The sequence below is a fragment of the Girardinichthys multiradiatus genome, chromosome X (assembly GCF_021462225.1).
Source record: "Girardinichthys multiradiatus isolate DD_20200921_A chromosome X, DD_fGirMul_XY1, whole genome shotgun sequence".
Classification (NCBI taxonomy): Eukaryota; Metazoa; Chordata; class Actinopteri; order Cyprinodontiformes; family Goodeidae; genus Girardinichthys; species Girardinichthys multiradiatus.
In genome coordinates, this window is record NC_061817.1 from 2,654,598 (window position 1) to 2,670,465 (window position 15,868).

The 15,868-nt window shown below is 38.8% G+C and overlaps 1 protein-coding gene across 2 annotated transcripts in view; it reads left to right on the forward strand.

The window, feature by feature from the left end:
- Positions 1–15,868, forward strand: part of LOC124863595 (rab11 family-interacting protein 4A-like) — a 35,153-nt gene extending 19,285 nt beyond the window's left edge. Inside the window, exons 4-15 of one of the 2 annotated variants that reach the window (XM_047358049.1) lie at positions 694–854; positions 972–1,094; positions 3,232–3,366; positions 3,875–3,910; positions 4,091–4,199; positions 5,078–5,181; positions 5,515–5,655; positions 6,320–6,401; positions 9,495–9,632; positions 12,413–12,559; positions 14,057–14,200; positions 14,280–15,868. In XM_047358049.1, coding sequence (XP_047214005.1) covers positions 694–854; positions 972–1,094; positions 3,232–3,366; positions 3,875–3,910; positions 4,091–4,199; positions 5,078–5,181; positions 5,515–5,655; positions 6,320–6,401; positions 9,495–9,632; positions 12,413–12,559; positions 14,057–14,200; positions 14,280–14,396 — 1,437 coding nt within the window. In that variant the 3' untranslated portion in view covers positions 14,397–15,868. Of the gene's footprint in view, positions 1–693; positions 855–932; positions 1,095–3,231; positions 3,367–3,874; positions 3,911–4,090; positions 4,200–5,077; positions 5,182–5,514; positions 5,656–6,319; positions 6,402–9,494; positions 9,633–12,412; positions 12,560–14,056; positions 14,201–14,279 lie in introns of both variants that reach the window. The other variant, XM_047358048.1, reaches the window with a different exon arrangement.

Below are 15,868 nucleotides of genomic sequence, written 5' to 3' on the forward strand. Positions count from 1 at the left end.
ATCCAAATCCAGCTTTAAACTTCTCCACAACAGTATCTCGGACCTGCCTGGTGTGTTCCTTGGTCTTCATGATGCTCTCTGCGCTTCGAACAGAACCCTGAGACTATCACAGAGCAGGTGCATTTATACGGAGACTTGATTACACACAGGTGGATTCTATTTATCATCATCAGTCATTTGGGACAAGATTGGATCATTCAGAGATCCTCACTGAACTTCTGGAGTGAGTTTGCTGCACTGAAAGTAAAGGGGCCGAATAATATTGCACGCCCCACTTTTCAGTTTTGTATTTGTTAAAAAAGTTTGACACATCCAATAAATGTCATTCCACTTCACAATTGTGTCCAACTTATTGTTGATTCTTCACAAAAAAATAGAATTTTATACCTTTATGTTTGAAGCCTGAAATGTGGCAAGAGGTTGACCAGTTCAAGGGGGCCGAGTACTTTCGCAAGGTACTGTATGTATATGCATTTATTATAATAAAATACTTTATGATCTATTCTTAATGCCTTAGCCCTCTCAGAATCATGTAAACTATATGGAATACAGTTATTTTATGGAAAAACAATAAAACAAAATCTGAAAAAACCCCACCAATTCTGAGTGTGCTTCTGTTTATATTTACCCTTCTTCACATACAGTCTGTGCACAACTGTTGGTGTGATGCTGTTTGATTGTGTTTGTATGCAGAACGGTGAGGTAAAGCTTGGCCCTCCAATTATCACATATACGCAGTCTTACCCAGAGTGCCGTGTGTATGATGCGAGGCATGGAGCTGAGGCAGAATGTGACATGGACAGCAGTGTTGAAAACGCTCTCAGCTCTGACTCCCAAGAGACATCACAAGACAGGTCAGTTACAATCAACAAGAGACCATTTGTAGGTTTGGAAAAACTATCTTGACTAAAATTGTTGCTGTACAACCATAGACATGTGATTGGATCGGCGTCTGCCCCTGTCATCCCCAGAGAAGAGCAGTTTGAGGACTATGGTGAGGGGGTAGATGTAGATTTCAGCCCCAGCAGCCCTTGTCCTGAAGATGACAGCAGGACAAATGGCTTCTCAGACCTGAGTTCCTCACTCCCTTCCAGGTTTGTAATGTGTCTAGAAATACACACCAACCTCAATATTGAATTTGATCTCAGATCATTTTTAACACATCTCTTTCAATGAAAAGGAAAAAGGACTGCTGGTAATTGTAATGCTAGCTATACCTCCATTTGAGTGTCTGGAACTATTGAAAAGTGGTGAAGCAGATTCTTTGGTGTTGAATCAAATGGCAGCTTCAAGGAAAAAAGGCTATTCCACGTGCCATTCGCTTTAACACACTCCTTTATGTTCTGCCTGAGTCCTTTCTGAATGAACAGCAGACATGTCTCGAGATGTTCTAATATAATACATTTTCCTTTTCGTTGTGGCTACTTACAGGGGTTGGACAATGAAACTGAAACACCTGTCATTTTAGTGTGGGAGGTTTCATGGCTAAATTGGAGCAGCCTGGTAGCCAGTCTTCATTGATTGCACATTGCACCAGTAAGACCAGAGTGTGAAGGTTCAATTAGCAGGGTAAGAGCACAGTTTTGCTCAAAATATTGAAATGCACACAACATTATGGGTGACATACCAGAGTTCAAAAGAGGACAAATTGTTGGTGCACGTCTTGCTGGCGCATCTGTGACCAAGACAGCAAGTCTTTGTGATGTATCAAGAGCCACGGTATCCAGGGTAATGTCAGCATACCACCAAGAAGGACGAACCACATCCAACAGGATTAACTGTGGACGCAAGAGGAAGCTGTCTGAAAGGGATGTTCGGATGCTAACCCGGATTGTATTCAAAAAACATAAAACCACGGCTGCCCAAATCACAGCAGAATTAAATGTGCACCTCAACTTTCCTGTTTCTACCAGAACTGTCCGTCGGGAGCTCCACAGGGTCAATATACACGGCCGGGCTGCTATAGCCAAACCTTTGGTCACTCATGCCAATGCCAAACGTCGGTTTCAATGGTGCAAGGAGCGCAAATCTTGGGCTGTGGACAATGTGAAACATGTATTGTTCTCTGATGAGTCCACCTTTACTGTTTTCCCCACATCCGGGAGAGTTACGGTGTGGAGAAGCCCCAAAGAAGCGTACCACCCAGACTGTTGCATGCCCAGAGTGAAGCATGGGGGTGGATCAGTGATGGTTCGGGCTGCCATATCATGGCATTCCCTTGGCCCAATATTTGTCCTAGATGGGCACGTCACTGCCAAGGACTACCGAACCATTCTTGAGGACCATGTGCATCCAATGGTTCAAACATTGTATCCTGAAGGCGGTGCCGTGTATCAGGATGACAATGCACCAATACACACAGCAAGACTGGTGAAAGATTGGTTTGATGAACATGAAAGTGAAGTTGAACATCTCCCATGGCCTGCACAGTCACCAGATCTAAATATTATTGAGCCACTTTGGGGTGTTTTGAAGGAGCGAGTCAGGAAACGTTTTCCTCCACCAGTATCACGTAGTGACCTGGCCACTATCCTGCAAGAAGAATGGCTTAAAATCCCTCTGACCACTGTGCAGGACTTGTATATGTCATTCCCAAGACGAATTGACGCTGTATTGGCCGCAAACGGAGGCCCTACATCATACTAATAAATTATTGTGGTCTAAAACCAGGTGTTTCAGTTTCATTGTCCAACTCCTGTACATCTCTTCTCTTCCTTTGTTTAAAACACCTCACTGGTAATGAAGGAGCTAATTTTGAGTCTTCCTTCCCTCAGTAACCACATCCACACCAAGCAGTGTTGTTGTCAGCACCACCAGATAAAGATCAAACTTTTTAGTTTCTGATCGCTCTGTCAACGGTCAGGAATGCTCAAGCTGCAAACTGGCTAATCTTTTTCATCAGTCAATTTCTCTGTGGATCTCTATAAATCCTCCTTAAACACAGAAAACTGGAAGGTCCAGATATCCAGTTATGTAAGCAATGTGAAGAGAAGCCTTCTGAAGTGTTTTAACCAACAGATCTTCCGTTAAAATACTGTATAAACCAGAGTTGGTGGAAGACAAAGGTTTTTTTTTTTCCTCACTAATTTATGTTTGATCTAAAGCTTTTCATGCTATTGTATACATGCAGGAGCTTTGGTTTATTGTTTGTGATTTATTCCTTAGTCAGCAGCTCTATAAGTTCTCTGACTTAATTTTGTTATGTGTGGATGTTTTCTTCTTCAAATACAGTGCTGGGCACACTCCTCAGAAGATGCAGCAGCTGTACAACAGTGATCTGCTCGACATCTACTGCTCTCAGTGCTGCAAAAAAGTAAATCTTCTCAACGACCTAGAGGCTCGCCTGAGAAACCTCAAGGCAAACAGGTAGAGAAAGCACTATTAATGAATAATGTAATTAATGTATTGCACTCACATCTTTGATCTGTAGACTTACTTGAACCGGAACCATGGCCAAGACACCTTGGCTGCTGATTCCTTATCACATTATCATCACTTAACAAAGCTCAGATTAACTGTTAGACATGCGCAGCCATCCACACAAAACCCACCATCTTATGCATTTCTGGCACCAAATGGTGCAGCCAGATCAACACACATAAGCCTGAATCGTTTCTGTGGCAACTACATTCAGAACAGGTGGGATGATGGGTTGGAACATTTATATGTGTGAGTTACTGCAGTTGTTAAACTCAGATCCAAAGAGAATTGAAACATAGATTATTGACTGCAGAATAGTCATTATAAGACAAGTATTAAAAACATGAGTGGTAGTTTGTTTGTTTAAGCAGCAATGTTCTCTGTATTGTAAAACAGATGATAAAAAACTGTCATCTTTAGCTTGTAAGAGACTAATTTTCTCATTGTGTTTCAGCCCTAATAGAAAGATTTCCAGCACAGCATTTGGACGGTGAGTAAATGACGTTCTTACTGATGACCTAATCTTACTTTTTTGTAGCAGATGTTAAATGCATCTGTGGTTATTTAGCTAAAGTTTATGCTGACTATTTGGAGAAAAGACATTATGTGTGTTCTGGTGTATTCCCTCATTGTCTAATGAGTAATCATATTTATTTTCCCCTTCCTGCAGTCAGCTGTTCCAGGCCAACCATGGTGTTTTTGACTCCAGTCAGGGCAGCAGCACAGAGGATCTGTTCACAGACAGCATTGACTCCTGTGACCTTGACATCACAGAGAAAGTACATCACTCACACACACACACACATACACACACACAATTGCAATTAAATCTAGATTTCACAATATACAATTATGACACATTGTAATATAATTGTGAAAATGATTTTCCAAATGCATAAATAATTCACTTGACTTTATTTTAGTTCCTAATGCTTTTAAAAGTGATTTGCAGCTATACGGCATATTTCTTTAAATACAGTTGTGTAAATCACTCAACTTTTAGTGCCTAAAATACTTTTTGTTCTTTAAATATAAAAGTTGTTATAGGCGTCTGTCCACATAGCATTTTTCTGGTTAGCTTTCCCACGCTTTTGTGCCTATTTAAGCTTAGCAACATTATAACTAGAGATGCACTGACCAGGCTTTTCTTGGCCAATACTTATCTCCACTTTTTCTTTTTGGTCTTTAATGCTTATTCCAGTTTTGACCGATTCTGATTTTTTTACTTTTTGTAAATGACTAACATACCTAAAATAAAAAAAAGGAGCTGCAGGTTCTTTGATAAAGGTGCTAGTTTTAAATACAACAGGAAATAAAGAGATTAATAATCATCCCTATCTGTCTTTAACCTTTCTGATTCTTGTTAAAACTTGTACAAAGTACATCAAAGTTTTTGGTTGATGCATTTATTGACTGAATATGGTGCAATATGATGAGATTTAACTTTTCAGTATTTGACCTTCCAATCACCAAACAGATGGAAGGATCAATGAAAATTTGCTTGATTCTGAATTTATTGGCCCATCTCTGAGCTATCTATTTTACATATTACAAACACTACAGTATATAACAAATCTTTCTAATGGTATGCAGACCATCATTGACATTTGATTGAACATAGAACATGGATTGTGGTCCCTCTGCTTGTCTCGCTTAGGTCAGTTATCTGGAGAAGAAGGTGACAGAGTTGGAGAGTGACAGTCTGGCCAACAGTGACCTCAAGTCTAAACTCAAACAGGAGAACACCCACCTAGTTCACAGGTGGGAAAATGATCTAGGACATGCTTGAAGATTTAGCTTCTTCTTTAGTTGGTCAGATTTACTCCTACAAAACTATATGATCAGAAATGTATGTTTAACATTTGTAACTTTGTTTTTTGACATTTGTGTAAAGGTTTTGTAGGTTCAGAACATTTAAAACATTATGTCTTTCATTGGTGAATTGGGAGGTTTCATCATCTCCACGATAATTTCATGTTTTTCCTATGTGAACATTTAATGCATTTGCAATGATCACATTTCCTGATCTAAGTATGATCAGTAAATTTATTCGCTCATTGTAACCTCATCAAGAAAAAACTGTTTGCCTCTCAGAGTGCATGAGCTTGAAGAGCAGGTCAAAGATGCTGAGACTAAGGCTGCAGAGACCCTGGGAGAGGAGATGAAGAGGCACCGGGAGGCCTACAGCAAGATGGAAAGAGACAGAAACACAGAGATAGACCTGCTCTGTTGCAGGTACTTTTTTAAACATGTTGAATAGGAAATTACAGTATTGCCAGAATCCTTAAACATGTTCGGACAAACTCAGACGTTCCTTTTAACCAAGAGCATCCAGAATAAAATGTTTCAGGTCATTGCCAGTGGTATTTCCAGTGAGGTCTAAGGTACTTTCTTTATCAATCTGCACCAGGCTGATGAGGATGCTGAAGTTGTCAGACAGTTTTCCGCATACCGAACAATACAAGTTTATTTCACCTGTGTTAATATAGAATCTCACAATTTTATGTTCAATGCCTTTCAAAGTTATACCCCTTGAACTTCTTTTTCACAATTTGTAATGTAATACCCATTAATCCATGGAGTGGTTTTTGGGATATTATGTGATAGACTAACACAAAGTAATGCAGAAGGAAATTATGGCTAGTTTTCAAATGTTTTTAAAATAATAATAAGAAAAGTGTGTCATGTACTTTCACTACAATCACAGTTGCAAGTCCTTTGGGATATCAATTTAGTTTTTTTTTCACCTTTTAAATTGCAAACATGTGAAAAGTAATTTGGAATTGGAATTCATTCTTTCTCTGTATTGATAACCAATCATTTTAATGGGCTCAAGGCCTAAGAGAGTCACCCTAAACTAAAATGAGCAATTTGAATTTCTATGCCAACTTTTCAACAGGGTCCATCAGTTAGAAGAGGAGAATGGAGAGATGAAAATTAATGTGAGCAGGCTCAAGTCTCAATCTGAGAAAATGGACCAGGTGAGTCAAACTGATTCTGCTTTTAGTGGCATTTTTGACGCTGTCAAAGAAATTCATCCCAACACTGACCTGTCTGGAGGTCCATTTTTGCACATTAGAAATTTCCCGATTATATACCGTATATGCTGGTGAAGATGTTCAGTAATTTCAGTCAGGATATGGTAAACCCAAAACAAAGCAACTGGACTCCTGTTCTTGTAGTTGACATTTGGCTCTTCATCTCAAGAGCTTTCATAATTCAAAGCTAGGGAGGGAGAGGTTCCAGGCTTTTAAGCTGTTTGGGATGTGCTGTTCTGCACATCTAAATTCACAGTTCAGTTTCTCCAAGACCTCTACATTTGAAGAAACTAAACAGCCTCTCCACATACACAGGAGGACAAGTATCATCTGTGCACCTCCAGGATAAGAGACACACTTTTGAGGACCAAAATGTTCATATTTTGAATAGAGAAGATAGATGGTTTGAGACAGGAGTGGAGAAAACCATTTACTTCAGTCTAGAATAAACAACTCTTAAAACGGAGGAGGAGGCCTCAGATTTCAGCTGTCAAAAACATACAGTTCAGCATTAAGCCTGATGCCCAGTCAGTTTCAAACCAGTTCACACCTTGCATGTGACCAGAACATCCCTCAGTGATTCGGGCTAACAACGGCACTAACAACACCCTGTTGTTAGCGGAATGTAATCTGCATGTGGATTTAGATGTGCAGAGCGGCACGTCCCAAACAGCTTAAAACTTTGGAACTTCTTCCTCACTAGCTTTGAATTAAGAAAGTCCTTCGGATAAGGAGCAAAATGAACGGAAGTCCAGTTGCTTTGTTATTCATGTTATTTATTTTTGTTTTTTTGGTTCAGATTTTATTTAGATTAGTTTTTTTTTTCAGTCAATACAAGTAATTTAAAGCTGTAGTTTGTATTTGATATTGCTCAGAATTCCTTTCATGACTAAAAGTCTGCCTGGAATGAGTCATGGACCCAAAGGAACATCAGAGATGGCTGCCCAAGTTTAGGACTGGAAAGTTTAAAGACTTGAGAAATGACTTAGACTTGTGCCCTAAATATCTTAGTCTTGACTTGGACACCTAGTCCTCTCATGTAATAAAGAGTGTAAGGAAGTTGGTATGTGAGCTACAGAATGCAGCATATTTTACTGTGAAAGGACGAGCTTGATTATTAGCCAGTGACATTCATGGATTATGGGATATTGACTTCTTACAATCTCCTCAGGCACTTAGTTATAGCTTCATATTAATGACCATATGAATGTCTATCCAACTGAATGCTGTATTAAATGAGTTTGGATCATTTCAGAACAAAATATACGTAATTTACCTCTAACATTCTCTCACTGTTAAGCGTACTGTGTCATTACAAAGACACTTCCAGCTGGATATATCAAAATAAAAGCAATCCCAGTTTCATTCATTCAGAATTTCAACACTCTTTTAATTACTTATTACACTTTGCCTCATTCATTATGCTGCAATTTATACCACACATTAAAGCATCTTTACTTTCCAGAATTCAGAACAAAGGCTTTAAAGGTGGATTTACAAAATGGTTTTCCAATATTATTACAAATTTAGTCAGGAGAAAACCCTCTAAACCTTTTTTAGTGCAACATATCACGAAGGAGTAGAAAATATGAAGAGAGGAATAAACAAGTGTTACCTTAGTCATTGCAAAGATAGAAACACACTTTATTTCATTCATTCAAAAATTCCACATTATGTTTCTTAGAGAAAAGATGCCTATTGATCAAAAATAATGTGAAGCAGCCATTCATAGTTTTCTGCAAGTATTAAATGTAAAATATTAAGAAATAATTGTTTATGACAAGTAATAGATTTAAAGATTATTATCACATGTTAATTTGGTAATTTAGGCGTTAGGACAAACAGAAAAGGTTTGGAATCCTAACCTAAAGCAGTGCTGGGTTAGAGGTGACCTAGATGTTTTGGATTGGAGACTTGAGAGACATGAGAGACTTAATGTTAGGATGTGACATTTTGGACTTCGGTTTTGTTTTGTTTACTGTTAACTAGAGGTTTCTTGTTTATGGTTTTGTATTCATGTTTTCTGTTTTTCCTACAGTTCTGGTTTTCTTCTGCCTCCCAGTGTGTTCTCTCACCCTTTGTTCCCTTGGTGTTGCTTTCCTGTTCTTAGGATGGTTTCATTATTATTAGGTCTCCGGTCCTTCTTAGCCTTGTTCCTCTAGTTTATCTTTGTTCTCTAGTTCCTCCTTTATAGATTAGCTTTAGTTATTGTTTACTTTTATTCTAGTCCTCGTTTCCTCTGCTTCATCCTCAGTTTGGTTCAGTCAGTGTTTGTTTAGGTTTGTTTACTTTTTAGTTAGGGTTCCCTTTTGGTTCCTATTTTGTTAAGTGTTTAGGCCTTAGGTTGTTGTGTTCCCTCAAATTTCTCAATTTCCTTTAGTTCATGTTTATTCTTGATTCTTATGTTTTATTTATCTTTGTTTTAGGTCTGCTCGGTGTCTTGTTAATTAGTTGTATTAGGTTCAACTGTTCCCTCTGCCTTCCTGCCTTCTTGCCTCACCTGTCCTTAGTTCCTTTGATTACCTGGCTTTGTTCTCTTTCTGCATATTAGTTGGTTTGTTTCATTATGTTTTGTGGGTTCCTTGTGTTACAACTCGCTAACACTCGCTACCCTCGTCCATGCCATGATCCTGCAGTGTTCAGCCTTGTAAGTTTTGGATTCCACTCTGGTCAGTACCTGCAGTGTGTTTTTTGTTACGTTTTGATATTTTGAATAAATCTCTGGATTTCACAATGCTGCTACCAAGCTCTTGTCTGCGCTTTGGCCCAACCCAAAACCAGTCCGTGACACTTAAGACTTGGCTCTGAATTGGGGCGAGGACTTGAAACTTGACTTGAACTTGGCCATCAATCAATTGAGTTTTAACTTGGACTTGGAAAAATGACTTGTAAACATCTCTAGGTAATATAGCAATACTTTTTGCCTGTCTTTTAAGGTTTCCTGATTTGATCAAATGCTGAGAGTCTGCTTCAGATAGATAACAGTAATTCCCCTTTGTTGCATTCAATCTTCCTTATCTTCTTTTCACGCTGCAGGAAAAGCAAAGGATGACGGACAAACTGGAGGACACTAGTCTAAGGCTGAAAGATGAGGTGGACCTGTACAGAAAGATAATGGATAAGCTCTGGCAAAACCGCCATGAGTTTCAGAAAGAAAAAGAGGCCATGCAGGAGGTGAGGCTCACTTTGTCTCTCACTGGTTACCTTTAGTGAATAGCGAGACACAAGATTGCAGATTATTGACTTAAATAATAATAATCAAACCTTCAAGTACAAGCAAGGGCCTAGCCATAGTATTGAGACTGCAGTATTATGTATTTTACTAGATGTTGCTATAGGATCATATCCCAGACTCCAGCCTCACTTTGCGTTCCAATTGTACCAGTAGACAGAGATTTAAAGAAGAGTGTCATGAGCAAAGTAGGTGGATTAGTAGTGCTTGTTAACAACAGATGGTGTAATCCAGGACAAGCTACTGTGAAATATCGTCTCTGCAGCCTGGATATTGAAATTCTGGCAGTAAGTTTTTGTCAATATTTACCTAGCGAACTGACCAGTGCTATATTAGCTACAGCATACATTCTGCCATCGGGTGTTGCTGACTCTACATTGAATATCATCGTCCCAGTTGTTGCTATGCAGCAGACACAACACCCCAATGCATTTGTAGCAATATCTGGGGATTTTAACCATGCCTTACTCTCTGCTACACTTTCAACATTTCAAAAAACAAAAAAATTACTTTATGCTAACGTCAAGGAGGCAGACACCTCCTGTGCAAGACCTCTTCTTGGTAATTCAGATCAAAACCTTGTTTTTCTCTGCTTAGTGTATAGACCCCTTGTTAAGAGGCCACCTGTCATGAAAAGAACTATGAAAAGATGGTTCTAGGAAGCAAAAGAAGCTCCTCAGGGTCTTTCAGGCTTCAGACTAGAATAGACTCAGACTAGACTCTCCCCTCCACATGGAGAACACATCGATGCCATGATTGAATGTGTGACTAACTACATAAATGTCTGTGTGGACAACACCAACCAAACCAGATCAGTGGGATGCTCCTCCCAATGCCCAGTAACAAATCCTGGATCACCAGTGACCTGTCTCCCTCCCTAACCTTCTGGGAGGGAGACAGGGAATTATTGAGGAGTATAGAGAAGCAACGTAAAGTGAAGATTAGAGACAGCAGGGAGGTGTACAGGAGGAACCTGGAGAGCAAGCTTGTTAGGTATTATTTAATCAACTCAGAGGCAAGAACGATCCAGTCAATTTACTTGCAAGGGTAGCTCTGCAGTACAGACTACAAAGTGTTGGCACCCTTCTCTCTTTATTTATACATGCTGGTTCACACACAGTTGAACAAACATTCAGTGTGTGTGTGTGTGTGTGTGTGTGTGTGTGTATGTGTGTGTGTGTGGGGGGGGGGGTCAAAAAGGTTAGGGTTCATGTGTCTTGATTTTAAACAGAGAGAGGGAGTGATGACTCGGTACCAGTCCCTAGATGTTGCTGATAAAAGCATAACACATTCCTCTCCCCATCTCCCTTTCTGTGACATGTAAGGAGGGAAAAGCACTTAGAGCAGACATGAGTGATAAACAATACAAAAGTTTTCAAACCCCTAACAAAGTTCCAGCAGAAGAATGTAAGAGATGTGTTGTCAGGGATGAAGAAGATCACAGGCTTCAAGTAGATTGAGTATCAGGTAGATTGAATTCTTGACAGAGCCAATGAACTGAACACATTCTTCAATAGGTTCAATTTAGGAACAAGCTCAGTATCCTTCTGGCTCGCCTCCAGCCAAGCAGAACTCCCACCCTCCTTTTACCCACAGGTTTTCTGTAACACCTTACATGTTTTATGTACTACCTCAGCCATGGATCCTTCTGCTCTCTTGGCCTCCCCCTTACTCGCCTGTGTGTCTCTAGAAGTCAGGTGAAGAGGCAGCTGGAGAGACTGAACCAGAACAAGCCTGCAGTTCTACCTAATGTCAGCCCCAGAGTCCTGAAGAACTGTATGGACCAGCTATGCGGGATTCTGGATCACCTCTTCAACTTAGCCTGACCCAAAAGAGGGTCCCTGTGCTTTAGAAGACATCCATCCTTGTTCTGGTATCAAAAAGCTCATCCATCAGTCCTCAATGACTATAGACCTGTTGCCCTGACATCCCACATCACAAAGATCAGAGAGAGTCCTGTTTGTTCATCTGAGCAAGCAAACAAGCACATATGAGGAACACCTACAGCTTGCTTATACTCATGGAGTTAGAGTTGAATATGCCATCATACACTTGATTCCACAAACCTACTGTCATCTGGACAAAGCCAGCAGCACTGTGAGGTTCATGTTCTCTGATTTTTCCAGTTTTAACACAATTTAAACCTGATCTACTTTGTCACAAACTCCAAAAGATTTAGGTGAAGGCCTCAATATTTGCCAGGATCAAAGACTACCTGACAGAGTACAGTTTGTGAGACTGAAGGGTGATGTGTTGTGGTGGTGGCAGCAGAGATGCAACTACATACTTTGGGGCACCACATGAGAACCTCAGAGGACTGTACGCTAACCATCCCTTTTCACTCTGCGTATCTCAGCACAACTCAGACACCTGTCATCTGCAGAAATGAAAAAGGCTGGCTCTGTTTTTGAGGCTGCTTTGGAGCCCCTATTGATGTTTTTACAAAGAAGGGTGCTTCATAAAATGAAGAACATAATAGACAACCCTGAGTATCCTCCTCATGTGACTGTAATACAACAGTGACTCCATCAGAACAGATGTAGTACTGACCACTTCAGGAGATTCTTCCTGCCTTAAGAAAATTACCATCTCTAGTGACTCTTTGAATAAACTTGGATAGTTGGAGTTACTAATTTCCTTTGGCATAAAAAAAGTATTTTTTAGTTTAATAAGTTACCAAAAAAGTAAATTTTACCCAAGACTTTGTCTCTTCTTTTTGCAGTTAATTGATGATCTTCGTCGGGAGCTGGAGCATCTGCAGTTGTTCAAGTTGGAAATGGAGCATCCTGGGAAGGGCAAAGGGCTGTCTGAATATAATGCCAAGAACCGAGAGACTGAAATGGAGCTTGAAGTCAAGAGACTGAAACAGGTCTATAAACAGAAAACACTCAGCCTTGTTTTTCTGTTATTTTAATATCAAAGTGTTACATTAGTCATCCTGTTAGTCTTTATGCTTTCTTTCACTAAAAGGCTGTCAAATGTAGTCTTTTTGATTAGATTTTAGCAAAAACATTAATTCCACAAATTGTCAAATTGGTTCTTTAAACTTAAAAGTAAAGAAAATCAAATCAGGTTAAAGTAGGTATGATGCAGTATTTGATCATGTTTCTTTACTTTTTTTCTCAAGCCTCCTGCTCACCTCATCTGTTGCCCAACCACAATCTTTGTACCAAATGATTTATTGAACCTGTTACAGATCTTCAGTGGGTTTTTAAGGACTTCAAATAGTGTTAAACAAGTTGGTGCATCATCGCTATGTTTTATCAAAATGTATGAATCTTCCAAACCCTTAAGAGTTAGGAAGTTAGCATCATAATTCATACACAGATGTGTTAAGCTACAATTTTATTTTCCTAAAAAAAAACTTTTCATAAGGTTTGATATGATTAAATGGCAACAGTTAAACTCTCACTCACATAATAAATTGTAGTTCAGCATTTCTTGTTTGTATTGTTGGAGTCCCTAATGAATGAAAGCACTCAGTGGGATTTTTGTTTTGAGGTTTGTGTTTGGAGCTGTTTGTGCCTGCTTTTGTCACCTTATAAAATACTCCTTTTCTAATCGGTAACAACAATCTGAGCTCTACAGCAGCAACGTTTACGCAGCTAGCTCCATGTTTGCAGTAAAGGTCTGTAGAGCGTCTGACCACGGTTAAATGCTTCAGTCATGTCTTGTTTTATGTCATTGCGCTGACATCGAGCTTTGTTAGCTCACACATTTTGATTTTACTTTACTTTTTTCATATGTTGCCTGTTAAACTTATAAGTGTTTTACACACAGTACATTTCATTTAAACAGCACCTTTTACTTATTTAAATCTCAAAGGCAAAGCATAACAATTAAAACTTGATCATTTTATTTATGTTTTGTCTTTTCAAGATTATTTGAAACAAATATTAATATTTACAATGATCCTAAGGAAAAGCACATTGAAGGACATGAATAAGAATGTCGTCGTCCACCCTTTGCATGTAAGACTCCCATGGCAACGTAAAAACAATCTATTGTCCAGGTGTTTTGCATGAGAAATATTTCCACAAAATTATGAATCAAATAAACAACTGTGTAAATATCATGAATAATGATGCTCTTGATAGCCCACTGTGTTACTGTCTCATTATTAGGTGGAATATAAAGACTAGATGTGAGGAGTCATACTGAGTCTTGTCTACTAACATCTGAACCAGTGTAGATGCACGTTAATACCAAGTGAAACTGTGTCTTAGACTAAAACCATAAAATCAGTAACTAAAAACATCTTTATAAAGGTTTGAATCTTTGGTCTCACAGATTTTGTTGCACTCAGATCTGATTACAACCTTCACCCAGAATTCACTAGAAAACACTGTTGTCTGAACTTTTTCAGGAGAACTTCAAGCTCAGAGACCAGAACGATGACCTTAATGCTCAGATTCTGAGTCTGAGTTTGTATGAGGCAAAGAACCTTTTTTCCTGCCACACCAAGGCCCAGTGCCTTGCTGCTGAGATTGACAATGCTTCAAGAGATGAGGTTAGTCTGATGGATGGAGTGTTTATTGTTGTTTGTTAGAATTGAATCATTAGATTTATTTCTCTTGTTTCTCTTTCAGCTTGTTGATGCTCTGAAAGAACAGGAAGAGATCAACCTGCGTTTGAGGCAATATATGGACAAAATCATTCTGGCCATTCTTGATCACAATCCTTCCATCCTAGAGATTAAGAATTAAATATTTCACATTCACACACACACACACACATTTGTGTTAGTGTAGTGGTGGCCATGACACCATCTTCCTAATTCCCTGTATTTGAAAGTTGGAATGAAAGATTTCAGCCATTCCTCCAAACACTGGATTGGGAATGAACTTCCTTTTTCTAACATTTGATCCCAAAAAATATGCATTGAACTGTTTTAGCTCATTCGCTTCATATAAATTCTGATCTAAGCAAACATGCTGAAAGTCAGGATTGGTTAGCAGATCTGATGAATCACAACTTCACACATTTAGACATCAATAATATCTTTATGAAGAGATATTTTCAGTTTTAATTTTTGACCACAGTTTCATGCTGTTTAGAAAGAAGGCAGGATTGTCAGTTCTGTGTTTCTTCAGTGTGATGTTGCCTGAGGGGATGGTTGATTTGCTGACGTCTACAGTTACTGATGTTTGCTACGACCTTTGTCAGAAATACTAATGATATTTCAACGATGAACTTGTTTCTTATCATAATGCCTCTTCTTATTATACTACGAGCAGCTGCCAACTAATTTAGTAATGCATTTATTAATGAAACAGTATTTTACAAAATATTAGTTCTTCTGATTATTTAGTGTTACAAAGAATATTTTGTACTATATAATATTACGTAAGCTAGCATTCAGAGACCCCTTTTAACACTTCGTATTTACTTCTTCACAGTTCTAGAATTGCGCCGCTCAAGGTGGCAGCGGGTTGGAGTAGCTCTGTTACTTTTAATATGAGCTACAACAGCTTTTAATTTTCCTATGGAGTTAATAATTTATTCGTGAATTTGAAATTCAATTAAAACTGCATTTGGCAGGTTAGCACTACCACTGTACAAGTGGCTTAAATGGGCAAAATAAGACCTTCTAGTTGGTTTAAAAACCCTGCAGGCCTCCCCTTCAGACTGAAGGAGATTAATTCCGAACTTCAACAAAGCTAAGTTTAGGAAGTCGGATATGAACCAGTCACACCGACTTTACTTAGCGGAACTAGAATATTCTCAGGCACTGCTTCTTGCTGTGATTCGATTTTGCTTCTTCTAATACTTTAGTTTGTCTGTTTGAGCACATCTGAATGTTTACATGACGCCTTTGATTTATATAGCATTTATTTCAAGTGTCATTTTTTAAGTAATATTGTAAATGAGCCTATGAGTAATTTCAGACCTGTCTCAATAGTAAATGTGCCAATATTGAAAATAATGTGCCAAATTTGTTTCACTGATTTAGAGATAAGACTTAACAAACATCTGAAGGTCCTCATATAAACTGGACAGCTTATCTCTTTAAGCCTGAATGACTGGAAGGTGTTGTGGCACATATTTCTCATTTTTGTGTTAAAATCAAGATTTTAGCTGAATGGGGGTAGGAGACTGGAATGACTTTTTTAATTGTCAGTCATCCAAAAACTTCACTTGGAGTTTCAAATTTTTCATTTTATAGGATTAAAGAACA